The sequence below is a fragment of the Halichoerus grypus genome, chromosome 2, assembly GCF_964656455.1.
Source record: "Halichoerus grypus chromosome 2, mHalGry1.hap1.1, whole genome shotgun sequence".
Taxonomy (NCBI): domain Eukaryota; kingdom Metazoa; phylum Chordata; class Mammalia; order Carnivora; family Phocidae; genus Halichoerus; species Halichoerus grypus.
In genome coordinates this window covers 50,387,782-50,401,089 of record NC_135713.1, presented here as the reverse complement: position 1 = coordinate 50,401,089, position 13,308 = coordinate 50,387,782, and the positions used below count along the sequence as shown (strand labels likewise).

At 40.4% G+C, this 13,308-nt stretch overlaps 1 protein-coding gene across 1 annotated transcript in view; it reads left to right on the top strand.

Annotated features, from left to right (window-relative positions):
- ATP10B (ATPase phospholipid transporting 10B (putative)) overlaps positions 1-13,308 on the top strand; it is a 263,147-nt gene that overhangs the window by 162,946 nt on the left and 86,893 nt on the right. Inside the window, 1 exon segment of the mRNA XM_078066512.1 lies at positions 4,389-4,593. Within this exon segment, the coding sequence (XP_077922638.1) occupies positions 4,389-4,593 (205 nt within the window).

Below are 13,308 nucleotides of genomic sequence, written 5' to 3'. Positions count from 1 at the left end.
CACCAATCCTTTCAACAACCCTCTGAGGCAAGTGCACACATTACTGTCAACTGAAAAAACAAAGGCTCCACGAGGTTAAATAACTTGCCCAGGGTCACATGGGTAATAAGCTGTGAAGCTGGAGTTCAAACCCACTCTTAACCCCTACACTACATTCATTCTTCCTGGCGTTCCTCTTTCACCCTGGGGTAGTAATGCTGACCATTCTATGTCTGGCATTCAAGCTTCTAGAAGGAAGCTCATCATCCTGTTTTGTATAAGAAGTCCCACAGACAACTAAACCTCCTGATAAATCCTCTCTACTCTAGTTCCTTGAAACTCTTTTTGTAAAACCCACACACTTGAGAAATGGAGCCTTAAGCATCCTCTCCTCCCCCATTCCCCTCCTTTCACCTGCTTCCCCATGGCATCCAGTTGGCTACAAACCTCTCTTGCTGTTTATTTCCCTCTTAATAAGCCCCGTCTCCTCTCAGAAAGCCATTTAGCACAGCACCACTTAATTTCTCCTTGAAGCAGAATCTGCCAGATGGAGTCTTCATCCCAAGCCATGTTGATTTGTCTTATTTTTAAACAGCAGTGAACATCCCATGAAACTAAAATAGCAGTTGGTTCCCAGGTGTGACTCACGGAGCAGGGAGGTGATCAAGAGCGTATGGACTCATCCACCTGAGGCAGCTGTTCCAAATGACTTCCTCAGGTGGCACCCAGCCAGCTGCTGGACACATCTGGGTGTCACTCAATGCAGGGGCACGCTGCTTTTCCGCGTCAACTGGATTCAGCCACTCATCACTTCCTCTGGCTGGACCCCCTTGGGCTGTGCATCCTTGCCTTTTCCACAGACATACTCATACTCTTTACTGTTGGGGAGACAAAATGGACCCAGAGGACCAAGAGACCAGCGCTAAGCGGCCAAGTGAAAGAATGAAATGTCTCATTTTTTACCCTGATGTCTCATTTTTTATCCCCCAAAATTCCTTTAAAATTTGACTCTGATTCTATAACATAACTATGTTTGGGTTAATATAAATATAATTCATCAAATTATGTACCAGCTAAATTACTAAACCATATCCCTACACACAAACACACACACACACACACACGTTTTTTAAAACCATCCCAAAATCATGTTGATTCTGTAGCTTCATTATCCCAGACACATGTAATAGGCTGTGTGCCTCAAGGTATATGTGCCTCTGTTTGAGGTGCACACTCACAAAGATGGACAGTCTCTTTCTTAAGGGAGGGTATGCCTACAACAGGGACTAAGAATTTTTCTTTACTGCCACACATCATCCTAAGGAAGAGAGGATTAACCTAAAGGAAAGACAGAAGTGATTGTTACTAGTAAGGCAGTGACTTCCTTAAGCTCTGATGAATAATAGAAATCAGAGACTGGTCTGACTTACAGCATCTTGGGTGGCTCCCTGACCTCATTATACGTATCATCCCAATGGGAATTGACAAAACTTCAGCCCAGCTCACAGAAGTGACTGCTTATAAAAATGCATATGCCATAAGCTCATCTCCATAACCTTCCATCTTCCATCACCTTAATAACCCAGATCCCATAATAAGCAGTGGAGTCCTTTACTAGAAGGAGGAAGAATGAGGGGCGCCTGGGTGGCTCAGTCAGTTAAGCGTCTGCCTTCAGCTCAGGTCATGATCCCAGGGTCCTGGGACCAAGCCCCATATCGGGTTCCCTGTTCAGTGGAGAGCCTGCTTCTCCCTCTCTCTCTGCTGCTCCCCCAGCTTGTGCTCGCTCTCTCTCTCTTTGTCAAATAAATAAATAAAATCTTTTTATTTAAAAAAAAAGAGGGAAAAATGAGATTCTGTGTTCAAGGATAAGGGTATGTTGGCCTTGCCTCTGATATGCCTATGTATGCAGCAATCCCAACTAGCATTTGCAAATCTTCTGAACCAGTGTGCTCTGGAAGTATTGGCAATCAGGATAATGCTCAGAGTCAAAGGCATTTTCACTAAACTCAATTTCAAATACCAGACAGAGTGTTGAGATTATAGGAATCAACTGATACCCACCATCCCCAAAGGCATTATCTGATAGGACACAGAAGTCAAAGCTGGGGAAGAATGTGTGCAAGTGGAGTGATAATCCTTTATTCCTTGGAGCAATCTTGCTGCAATATTTAGGAATTTTTTTGTTTTGTTTTAAGCACCCCCTCAAAAAGAACAACAACAACAAAAGCAATAAGAAGGACAATCTTTCTTTGACCCTGTGAGATTCCTTCTCCCACGGAGAGTACGGGCCATTCCAGTTCCTTTAAGTAGCCTTATACTTGAACATTTAACAGGTGTTCTCAGGGCTACTCTGAAGAAAAAACAAATCCTTCCCTGAATCAGCAGAAGGACAATGAATTATTTGACAGTAATATTCACATCCCTGATGGAGGAGTAGCCACCCTAAATATATCAATAAACAAACAGATAAGTATATTTCTGAAATGCCACTGAGAAAAAAATACAGGGCGTACTGTTCCTATTCTTTACAGGAAAAATAAGTGATAAAATAAGCTGATGGAATCAAAAAGTGTTTAGAAATGTGTTAAATGTCTTTCCATGGAAAGAAGCACTATTACTAAAATGCTACAGATGCATTGCTCCCCAAACCCTCAGAAGTGGTCTCATTAGTCATTTGGATGATGCTGCCCATGGACTGATTATACCGGTGGCTTCTTTACTGTGTTTCTAGAGCCACAGGAACGTGTGGGTCTTTAGCATGGCAAGATGCTCCCCAATACTAATGTCCCTGGTTATCTTATAGACTCAGATCAGACCTTCCCTTGATTGGCCTTCCAGATGAAAGCACACTCAGGGGATTAGGGGAGTCCTCTGCATGGATCTTTTATGACAAGAACAATAGAGTCTTAGGAGGGCTTGTTTGGGGTTCTCCAGAGGGCACCAAAGAAGGAAAGAAGAACTCAAACCCTTATCCACCTTAGGGACTTTTATGAAGTCAAAAAAGAAAAGCAAAATTCCAGTCACATCTCTTTTTCTGTGAAAGAGAGTCTTGTCATGGCCAGGGCACCCAGATTCCAACAGAAACAGAATCATTAACATGCCCAGAGGGGCTCAGCACCGGTGGAGAAAAACAGCGAAGGAGAGCCTGCCTCCCTAGGCCTGGTTGGGCTCAGAGGCATCCAGCTGTAAGCCAGCTGGGCTCAGCTGAAAAGACCATGTGTAGAATATTGGTTTGTTTCCAAATCCCATATTTAAAGAGGAACATTTCCAAATACAGCCTTAGACAAAACAGTCCACACCTCAGGACAGGTCTTGAAACTGTCATACAAGAGCAATAAAGGGCACTTGGAAAGTTAAATTTGACTCAGCAAGTCCAAAGTCTTCTGGGAATACCTGATGAATGCCTTAAAATATCTACAAAATGGTAGAAGATGGAATAAATCAGGAGAGCAGAACTAGTTCAATATTTGGCTAAGTAGAAGGAAGAATTTCTAAGATGAGAGCTCCTTGAAATGGAATGTCTTGACTTGGGTAGTAGGGAGTCCTTTTGCTGGTGGTGCAAAAACTGAGGCTGCCATACACCTGCGACCTGAGGAGAGAGGGGAATACTTTTGAGAAGGTAGGATCTCCAAGCAGTGAAAATTGTGGGGTTGGGTGTCAAGTTGGCTCTGGGCTCAGGTTTCAGATGTTTTTATAAGACCCTGGGAAATTTTTCTTGGACCCTCAATTTCCTCATCTGTGAACTGGGTCTAACATTATCCATTCCAGTGGGCTATTATGCAAATAAATATTAACTATCCCTCGTGCTTGGCACAGTAGAAATGCTACATTTGTGATTATTGCTGCCACTGTTATATCTGAGTTTGACTTCCTGGTGCTGTCTTTCTAATTCCCTGACTGCCTAGAGTTTTCCATTTCAGCACCACCCCAGATCTTCCTACACAATGGTTTTTATCCTCACTTTCCTACTGCCACTTTCCTCTCCTAATCAGAAACAATCTTTCCTAAACAATCTTTCCTTGCAACCCTGCCTTCTACAGTGATAACTGGCTACTCTGGAAAATGATATATATTAAGAGTACTATAGTAATATGACTATGTAGTCACCTTCTTCTTTAATTTTTTTTCTTCTGCTAGGAAGCAAGGCTGAGCACAGTACCTAGTCTACAGCCAACAGTCAATCAAAACTCTAAATGATCATGAGGACAGATCTTCTACTAGTGGGATTCTATAGGCCATGCTAAGCTTTTCCAGAAAGTTATGATGGTGGTCATTCGAGGCAAGGTAGAATACCAAACAATCTTGTGACAAGTTGCCTGGGGGATATTTAGGCACAGGTGGGACCTTCCTCCATTCACTTATTAATTTTCTAGAGAACCTTAAAATTCACTGTTGTTCTCCCACCCAAGAAAAGAGCGGAGCTACATGCAGAAGTGCTGGAAGGATGTGCGTGTGGGAGACTTCATCCAAATGAAATGCAATGAGATCATCCCAGCAGACATACTCCTCCTCTTCTCCTCAGACCCCAGCGGGATCTGCCACCTGGAAACTGCCAACCTGGATGGAGAGACAAACCTCAAACAAAGACGTGTTGTGAAGGGCTTCTCAGAGCAGGTAAGGCTCTTTCTAAGATCTTCAAAAGTAAGGTCAAAGGGAAGAAGCAAGCCAACTCTACTGGAAAATTGAACTTAATCTGGTAGCTGGAGGAGAGAGTAGGGGATGCCTCTTTTTCCCAAGCACTTAGGTATACTTAATCTTCCCAGCAAGCCTCTTAATGGATATTATCCCCTTATCAAAGATGGGGAAACAGTCGTAGGAAAGTTAAATAACTTGCTGAAAGCCTCAGAATGCCTAAATGGGGGCCCACTCTATTAAGGAAACTGTGGTCTTTGGTCTAAACCAAGGAATCTAATATCTGTTCAGTTACCCTTGGGACTAACCCACTTTTCCATGCTTATGCAGTCCCTGCCCATCCTGCCCAGCTCCTCTCCCTCCCTGAATCTTCTCCAGTACTACTTTGACGAGAGCATAAGCTACAGGAAGGTACTGTTAACTGTTTTTCCACTTGTGTACATCTTACCTTCCCTCCTAGAGAAACAGGGAATGATCATCAACAGTTTTAGTTAACCCCCACACTTACATGCATGGTACTATGGACATCATAGGGAAGTCATTACTGTTTGGTGGTTAAGAGCCCAGGCTCTGGAAGCTGACAGAACTGAACTCAAAGGCAACCCCACCATTTAGTAATATTCTTACCTCAGGCAAGTTACTACTCTCTCACATCTTTATTCCATCATCTGGAAAATGGGTACAAAAATAGTACCTTCTCCATTAGGGTGATTCTGAAGACTAAAGGACATGTATAGGAATTATTTAGCATGAAGGTAGACACATAGTAAGAGACCAGTAAATAGCTGGCAGTAAATGTCAGTGGTGTTCAGAGGCAATATGTGTTGATAAATTGAAACGGGGGGTGAAAATTTGAAATTTTTGATTAAAATTCCCCTTGAAGGTGTTGGTTTTTATTTTTTTTATTTTTTATTATGTTAGTCACCATACATTACATCATTAGTTTTTGATGTAGTGTTCCATGACTCATTGTTTGTGTATAACATCCAGTGCTCCATGCAGTACGTGCCCTCCTTAATACCCATCACTGGGCCACCCCATCCCCCCACCCCTCTCCCGTCTAAAACCCTCAATTTGTTTCCTGGCATCCATAGTCTCTCATGGTTCATCTCCTCCTCCGATTTCACCCCTTCATTTTTCCCTTCCTTCTTCTGTCCATGGAAAAGAATAAAAAATCTATCAGTTTCTTCACTCTGCCAGCCTTTGGCAGGAGAGAAATTAGATGAGTCAGGGATTTAGAGGAAAGAAGGCAAGTGCTTCATTCCTCAGAGATTCTTATAAGCTAGAGTTCAGTTATCTAGATTGAAACTTCTTGAGAGAAGACAACTTCTTATACCTCACTTTGCCTCTCTCCAAGCACCGGATGAATAGTTCTCGAAAAATCTCTTTGGTATGGTTGACTCAGTCCTCAGAAGCCTGTTCTCTCATCTCTACGTAGTTCTCGCCTAGTTCTGCTGTGAGATTCAAAGGAGATAAAGAAAGTAAGGAACAAAATATAGGGTTTTTGGTGCATAGTAGGCCCACAATAAATGGACTATTACTGCTACCTCAGCGGTACTTACTACCCTGGGCATGGAAACCACCATGACCACTTTGCTGCCATCTGCTCTGTCTTATTATTTTGCAGGTTCAGTCTTTCCATTGGTCTCCAGGCTCCACCTGAGTCAGTCACTGCACTGGTGTGTGGTGTCTGAGTTCTCTCTCCTTTGCTTGTCCTTACCACATTCACCAAATCACCCTAGAGTTTACAAAAAAGCAGGGCAGGATCGGGGGGAAAGTTCACAAAGCCATTCTAGATGTACAGCAATCTATTTCTTGGCTCAGGGCCCTGTGGCTTGCCGTCTAGATCAGAGGCTTTTAAGTTTCTTTAACCATAATTCACAATAAGAAATACACACGATTCACACACACGCACACACACACATACACATGTGGATGTGTGTGTGAGATACAGAATTGTCACCTCAGCCATGCTACATGCAGAGTGCTCTGAGACTTTCTATTCTACTTCTTTTTCTTTTTTTTTTTCTTACAAAGCTCTGGGAGCATTGAAACTTGTATTTTCTTACAATGCTTACAAACCTCCCCCTCAGCAGTCCCTCCCCAACATCCTCAACACTGTTCTGAGTCCTCTTTACTCTCTCTCCAGTGGCAGAGCACAGTGTTGTTGAGTTTCAACCAGCCACTTCTCTTTTGGTCTTTAGCAGTAGCTCCCAAACTGTTTCTTGTATGTTAATTAGTCAGATAGTTGGGGATTTGACTGGAAAGAAGAGCAAGATGAAAGGGTCATTCACACTCCAGTACAGTAGACCAGCCAATTTAATAACTTCTCTCAAACTCTAACCCTGAAATCTCACAGGGTACTTGGCATAATGACTTACAAAAAAATAGAAAAAAATGTTCATTTGTGAAGGGAAGAAGATTTATTTGAGCTTCAAGGTTTTTAGTGTTCTCTATTCTGTTCCTTCATTCTCCCCCTTACTTTGCTTAAGTGTGTTTTTCCATTTTTATAATAATAGTTATAATAATGATGCACTTTTATGAAGTCCTTACCCAGAGCTTTGCATGATTATCTCATTTATCCTTACAAACCCCCAATAAGACGGGCTATTATTGTCCCCATTATACACATAAGGAAAAGAAGCATAGAGAGGTTAAGTAACTTGTCCAAGATCACTGAGCCAGAAAGTGTTGGAACCAGGATTCAAAGCCAAGTTTGTCAAAAGTCTCAGCTCCTAAGGTTCATAGTAGCTCATCTCCCTGGCCCCTTGACTATTACCCAGAGTTTACCAACAGAGATGCTTACTTGAATGCACACATTTATCATTTTCAGTATTCTTTCCACATATAAGTAGCATGTGGCAGGAAGAATAAAAGTAGGTTTAGCCAGGGGCACCTGGGTGGCTAAGTCGGTTAAGCATCTGCCTTCTGCTCAGGTCATGATCTCAGGGTCCTGGGATCGAGCCCCACATCAGGCTCGCTGTTCAGCAGGGAGTCTGTTTCTCCCTCTCTCCGTTCCTGCTCTCTCTCTCTCAAATAAATAAATAAAATATTTTAAATAAATAAATAATTAAAGTTTAAAAAATTTAAAAGTAGGCTTAGCCAGCTCCCTGAGAAGAAGGAATTTAGGCTGCTCTTTGCTACCTTGCTTCTCCTTATGTCAGCGCAAAAAGATCTCTGAATATAGGTAGAATTCTCTTCTAACTCTTTACTATAACATTTCTCAAATGTATTGGACAGACATTGATGAGAGTTGCAGGAAAAATGTTGCAAAATCAAAAAGCAGAAAATAGGTTGCAAATTTTCATATATTTCAAATAGTACTGCCAGATGTCTCAGGTACTTTAATAAGCCCCACGGAGGAGAGGGGACAGGGACCAGTATGTAGCATCTCTAAACATTTAACCACAGAGACCTTTTATTCCAAGGAACGTACTCCAGAACTACTTCAGGAGATGTAGAATCACAATTTAGGAATTTGCTCCAAATATATTACTGGTGTTCAAGATGTACCATCATCACTACAGGGAGAAACTTTTAAAAACATACATGCATTCTTCCCCATTATCACTAGGACTGAGTAGGGGTCGGGCATGCATATTTTTTAAATGTTCCCCCTTATGATCTTGACGTGAACCTACCTACCACCTACCACCTTCTTGAAGACCTGTACAGCAAAGGGAAGGTGTCACCTCAAGCGCTTACAAAAAACACTTTTAATAATAAGAACAAATTTACCATCTCCGTGCTTCTTACATGTGCCAGTGCTTTTGCATACATTGTCTCTTTTAGTCCTTGAAACCACCCTATGAAGAGGATATTACTATCCTCATTTTACAGATAAAAACTCTGAGGAATAGAAGTAGCAGATTTTACCATTGTCTCAGAGAGGGTTTTGAGCACCTACAGATATGGTTTGTTTGGAAATTTGATATCTTAAATAATAAGTATTAATGGCATTTCTTAGTTTTCCCTATAACCCCTAGTGACTATAAGACCTTCACCTTGCCAAAAGGGTTTTTACTAACAGATTTCTAGAAACTTCCTACCCCATCTGTACACCCACACCCATTTTTACCATCTTGCAGATGACGAGAGATTAGTATATTCTGTTAATTCAGAGTCAATAAGACAAACTTCGTCCCCGCTCTCCTAGATCGGTATTTCTCAAGGCAGAGTATGCCAAATGCTTATCTCAAGAGATAGTTCTTAGAAAACAAGGATCATGGTCAAATCTGATTGGGAAACCTGTGTCCTGCGGACCCCTCTTAGAGGTCCAATGTACATCAACATGGTAAGGTCTCTAAGAAGATCCGCAGTCAACAGACCTTTTAAACTTTCTTTAACCCTGCGTTTTCAGAACTATTTTTCAGCACAATAATTTTAGCGTTCCTATGAAAATTTGGGGGGAAAATTAACCTGGATTGTTGAGCATACATGATCACAGTAGCTGAGCAGTAACAGAGAAGGACCTAGGCAATTCATCCTCCCCTTTCCCATGTAGGTTCAAATGAAACTATAAATATAAAAGAGCTTCTCAAAAATATCTTTCTCCTGTGACAAGGCACATCATTCTCAAGGTTGCCAAAGAGTTGCTTTCAAAATCATTTTCTTAGACTTCAACTTGGACGAAGCCAACTTTCTTTTTCAACGTAGACTTTTATCATGCTGGGCGATCTTTGAATTCACAAAATTATTGACCTGTTCTTGAAATATTTATTCCCACATCCCATTGCTGAGGAAGGGGAAGGAATCCAAAATTAGAATTATGCTAAGGTCTGCTGAGCAGGTCAGAGGACTTTAGTAGAGAATTAAATTGTACCATTTTCTCTTTGATGACATTCTGATACCCAAAATCTCTTCTCAAAAGGATTTCCAAGATGGGTAGTAGGTATTTAATACCTGAAAAGGAGTATGTGCCATTTATTTTGGTAAATGGAAAATACCAAAGCCAAAGAATCAGAAATGAAGTCTTCCAATTAATATTTCAAATGAAACATTTTCCTGGCTATCTATTATCCAAATCACTGAATCCTAAGTCCTACTAAAACATGTGTCAGATCATTTCCCAGTGCCAACCAAGTGCTTACTATGGCAAGTATGATACATGGACTAGCCTCTTCATTGTCAGTTGGGAGCTTGTTAGACATGCAGAATTTCAGGACCTGCCATAAACTCAACTGGAATCTGCAGTTTAACAAGATCCCCAGGTGACTGCCATGCACAAGAGAAGTTTGAAAGCACTGGCCTAGGGCATCATTGACTAATGTAATAATTGTGCTTATCTGTTTATTGCCCAAATTAAAGATTTTTAATTGACTCTCCCGTTTAACTAGCTTGCCTTCCATAATGGTTAGGGATTTTAAGCCATTTTCTCAGTTAGGAAGAATCATGGTAGCTCGGATCTTCTACAGTGAATGTGTGCACTGACTTTAACATATTTAGGCAGCAGAGCACTTTGCCAAGAGACTTGAGGGAGGATAGGGAGTCCTTTATCACCCTCCCAGTTCAGTGATGACATACTTAGAAAGAAGCAAAAGGTTGCTGTCCTCTCAACCCTGCCTGCCCTGAGAACCAGAGAAAAATCCCCTTTCCTGGTGGATTTTGTAATGAGACCTGCCCCTGGTAGGCTGTTCCAAGTTTCCCTTAAGAATGATAGTCTTTCTACCTATTGACCACTGCTTAAATGTTGAGCAGAGATCATATTTTTCTAGCATCCCTTCAATATAAAATCTACATCATGATATATAATGATAATAAGTAATATCATTAGATAAGTTGATTGAACATATACTGTGTGCCATGGGCAGCTCTCTTCAGTGTTTTATACCTATTATCTCTTTCTACTCTCCATAAATAATGCTGCGAGGTAGGCACTTTGATTATCCCCATTTGACAAATGAGGCAAGAAGAGTTAAGTAACTCTGCTAGCAGTGGACTGAGCTTGGATTTAAACTCAGGCAGAATTATTTTATTTTAATGTTTTATTATGGAAATTTTCAAATATATTCAAAGGTAGGGAGAATAATATGATGAATTTTTAATGTGCCCATCACTCAATTTCAACAATCAACTCATAGCCAATCTTGTTTTACCTATAGCCTCACCCTCTTTACTCTGCAAATTATTTTGAGGTAAACTTCAATATTGCAACATTTTACCTGTAGATATTTTAATATCTATCTCTCAAGGATAGGATTTTTAAAACATGCAATTATACCATTGTCATTCTTAAAAATATTAGCATTAATTTCTTGATGTCAGCTTTGAAGTCAGTGTTCAATATTTTCCAGTTTGTTTGAATAAGAATCCAAGTAAGTCTAAAGACCTAGATAAGTTTCTTAACTCTCCTTTACTCTGGAGGTTCCCTATTCAGCTTTCTTTTTTTGTTTTTCTTGTATATTTAGTTTTTGTTGCTGAATAAATCAGGTTGTTTGTCCTGTAAAATTTCCTACAGTCTGGATTTTGCTGTTCGCATTGTCTCCCAGTTGTGTCATTTAAACATGTTTTCCTATTCATTATATTTCTATAAATTGGCGGTTAGAGCTCGTGCCTAAATCTGATTCAGGTTAGGTTTGTGTTTGGGAGTGTATATGTCACTGTTGCATGAATTGATTCCCTCCCATCCTGCAAAGGTGACCAGTGAGTTTGTGTTATTTAGTGTCAATATGCACTGATGGATTTAAACAGATTTGATGTGTGTCAAATCAGTGCAGTTGTTATCTTTATTGATTGCCCCATCTATAGCTAGTGGGACCTTCTTCGAATTGGCTCCTGAGCTCTTTTTCATGACCCCCATAGTCTTCAATAGATCTAGTCCCTTTCAATGGAAAATAGTGTTTAGAAATCACAGTAAGTACATGTTGGAGGTACATATAGCTATTGGATTGATCATTATCTCCGTGCCATTTAAATGGACACAACTAGGACTTTTTAAAGATTAAATACATCAAGATTTATGCTGATACTTGAAATTCAGGACCAGAGGTCTTTACATAACCTCATCAATATGAAATATGTAAACCCTTCTCTCACATTAGGCAAAGTCCTTAGCCACTGTACTACACAACCCCCTTTGATATTTGACACTCACAGCAATCCTTGGAAGTAAAAAAGGTAGGAATTAGTAACATTTTCAAGATGAGGAAACAATTTCAGGAAGATTAAATCTTGTCAAAGATTACCCTACTAATGCAGTGTTACGCCAAAATTGGAACTCAGTTCGGATGTACATGATTATTTTTCCCATTGCTGAAGTGATTCTTAGATCCTTTTACATGTATATTTCTCAAATAAATACAATTTTCACAAATATGAAAATACTGCAACTATACAAGTTTGGGTTATAATTATTTGCAATAATAATAATTAGACTATGAGGGAAATAACCCTAAAAAAACTTACTTTTATTTTTGATAGCCCTCTGACCTCTTTTTGGTGACCCTCTCCTCCAGAGTTGTTCTAGAGCATCAGCGCGCGCGCGCGTGCGCGCACACACACACACACACACACACACACACAGAAACATGGGAGATCCCCTCCCCTTCCCAGTGTTTAGCAGTATTTGGAAACTTCTATTAAAAAGTCTTTTTCTATTTTTGTCCCTTCAGGGCCTTATGAGGAAGCTCTGCTAGGTTATGTGAAAGATATAATCATGCAAATTGTTAATAGATGATAGCTTAAAGTTTTCCTCCTTCCCACTTTCTCCATACACCACGGTAACATATTTACTGTTGAATAGTGGCCTTCACAGTCATAACCACCAGGGATAATTGGGAGTATTTCAGGCCAGTGTGGGAAATATATGATATCTCAAAGGAGAACCACACCAATCTAGTATAAGGATTAGGCAAGACTTTTCGATGCCTGTGACCAAACTCTGATTCAAAGTAGCTTAGACAGAAAGAGAATTTATTGAAAGAAAATAAGGTGAATTGGGCCTTGGGGTAGTGTCAACCGGAAATTTAGAATCCATCAGTGCAATCCTCATTTCTTGTTCTGGATTTCTGTCCATGTTTGGCTTTCATCTCTCACAAATAGACCTGCACTCACAGCTTCACCTGCAGAGAAGGACTGGGAACCTTTCCTGATGTCTAGATTGAAAGGCATCCCAAGGACAGACTGATTGACCACGCTGGTATTGTGCACCCACCCTTAGACCAATTAACTCTGGCCAGAGGGAAAGGATTCTGAGATTGGCATCCTCTACTTCGACTTTATGGTTGAAATTGGCCTATGGAGCAGGAGAGTTCTGAGCACCTCAGCAATAAATGTCTGATATATATATATAGATAGATATATAGATATATAGATATATAGATATATATATAGATATATATATATATTATGCATCAGGGCTACATGCACCTACCTTATCTATCTGCCCTATCTCTGCCTACACAACATCCTCTGCAGTGTACCCAGAGTGAATCACTCCTTCCTCTGTGCTCCCATAAACCACTTTTGTCACTCTCAACCACTGTGCCTACCTCACCATAGTTCATTCAATAAACTCACTTAACCAACCAATATCTGATAAGGTCCAGTTATTGCCAGATACTGTGCTAGGTCATTTTGTTGTTGTTTATCAGGGGTGACACATAACGATCTTATCTTTTGTGAACAACTGAATAAAAAGTTTCTCAAATTGGAATTCATACTCTCTTCTCTGTGACTTCTTTTGCCAAAAACATAAGG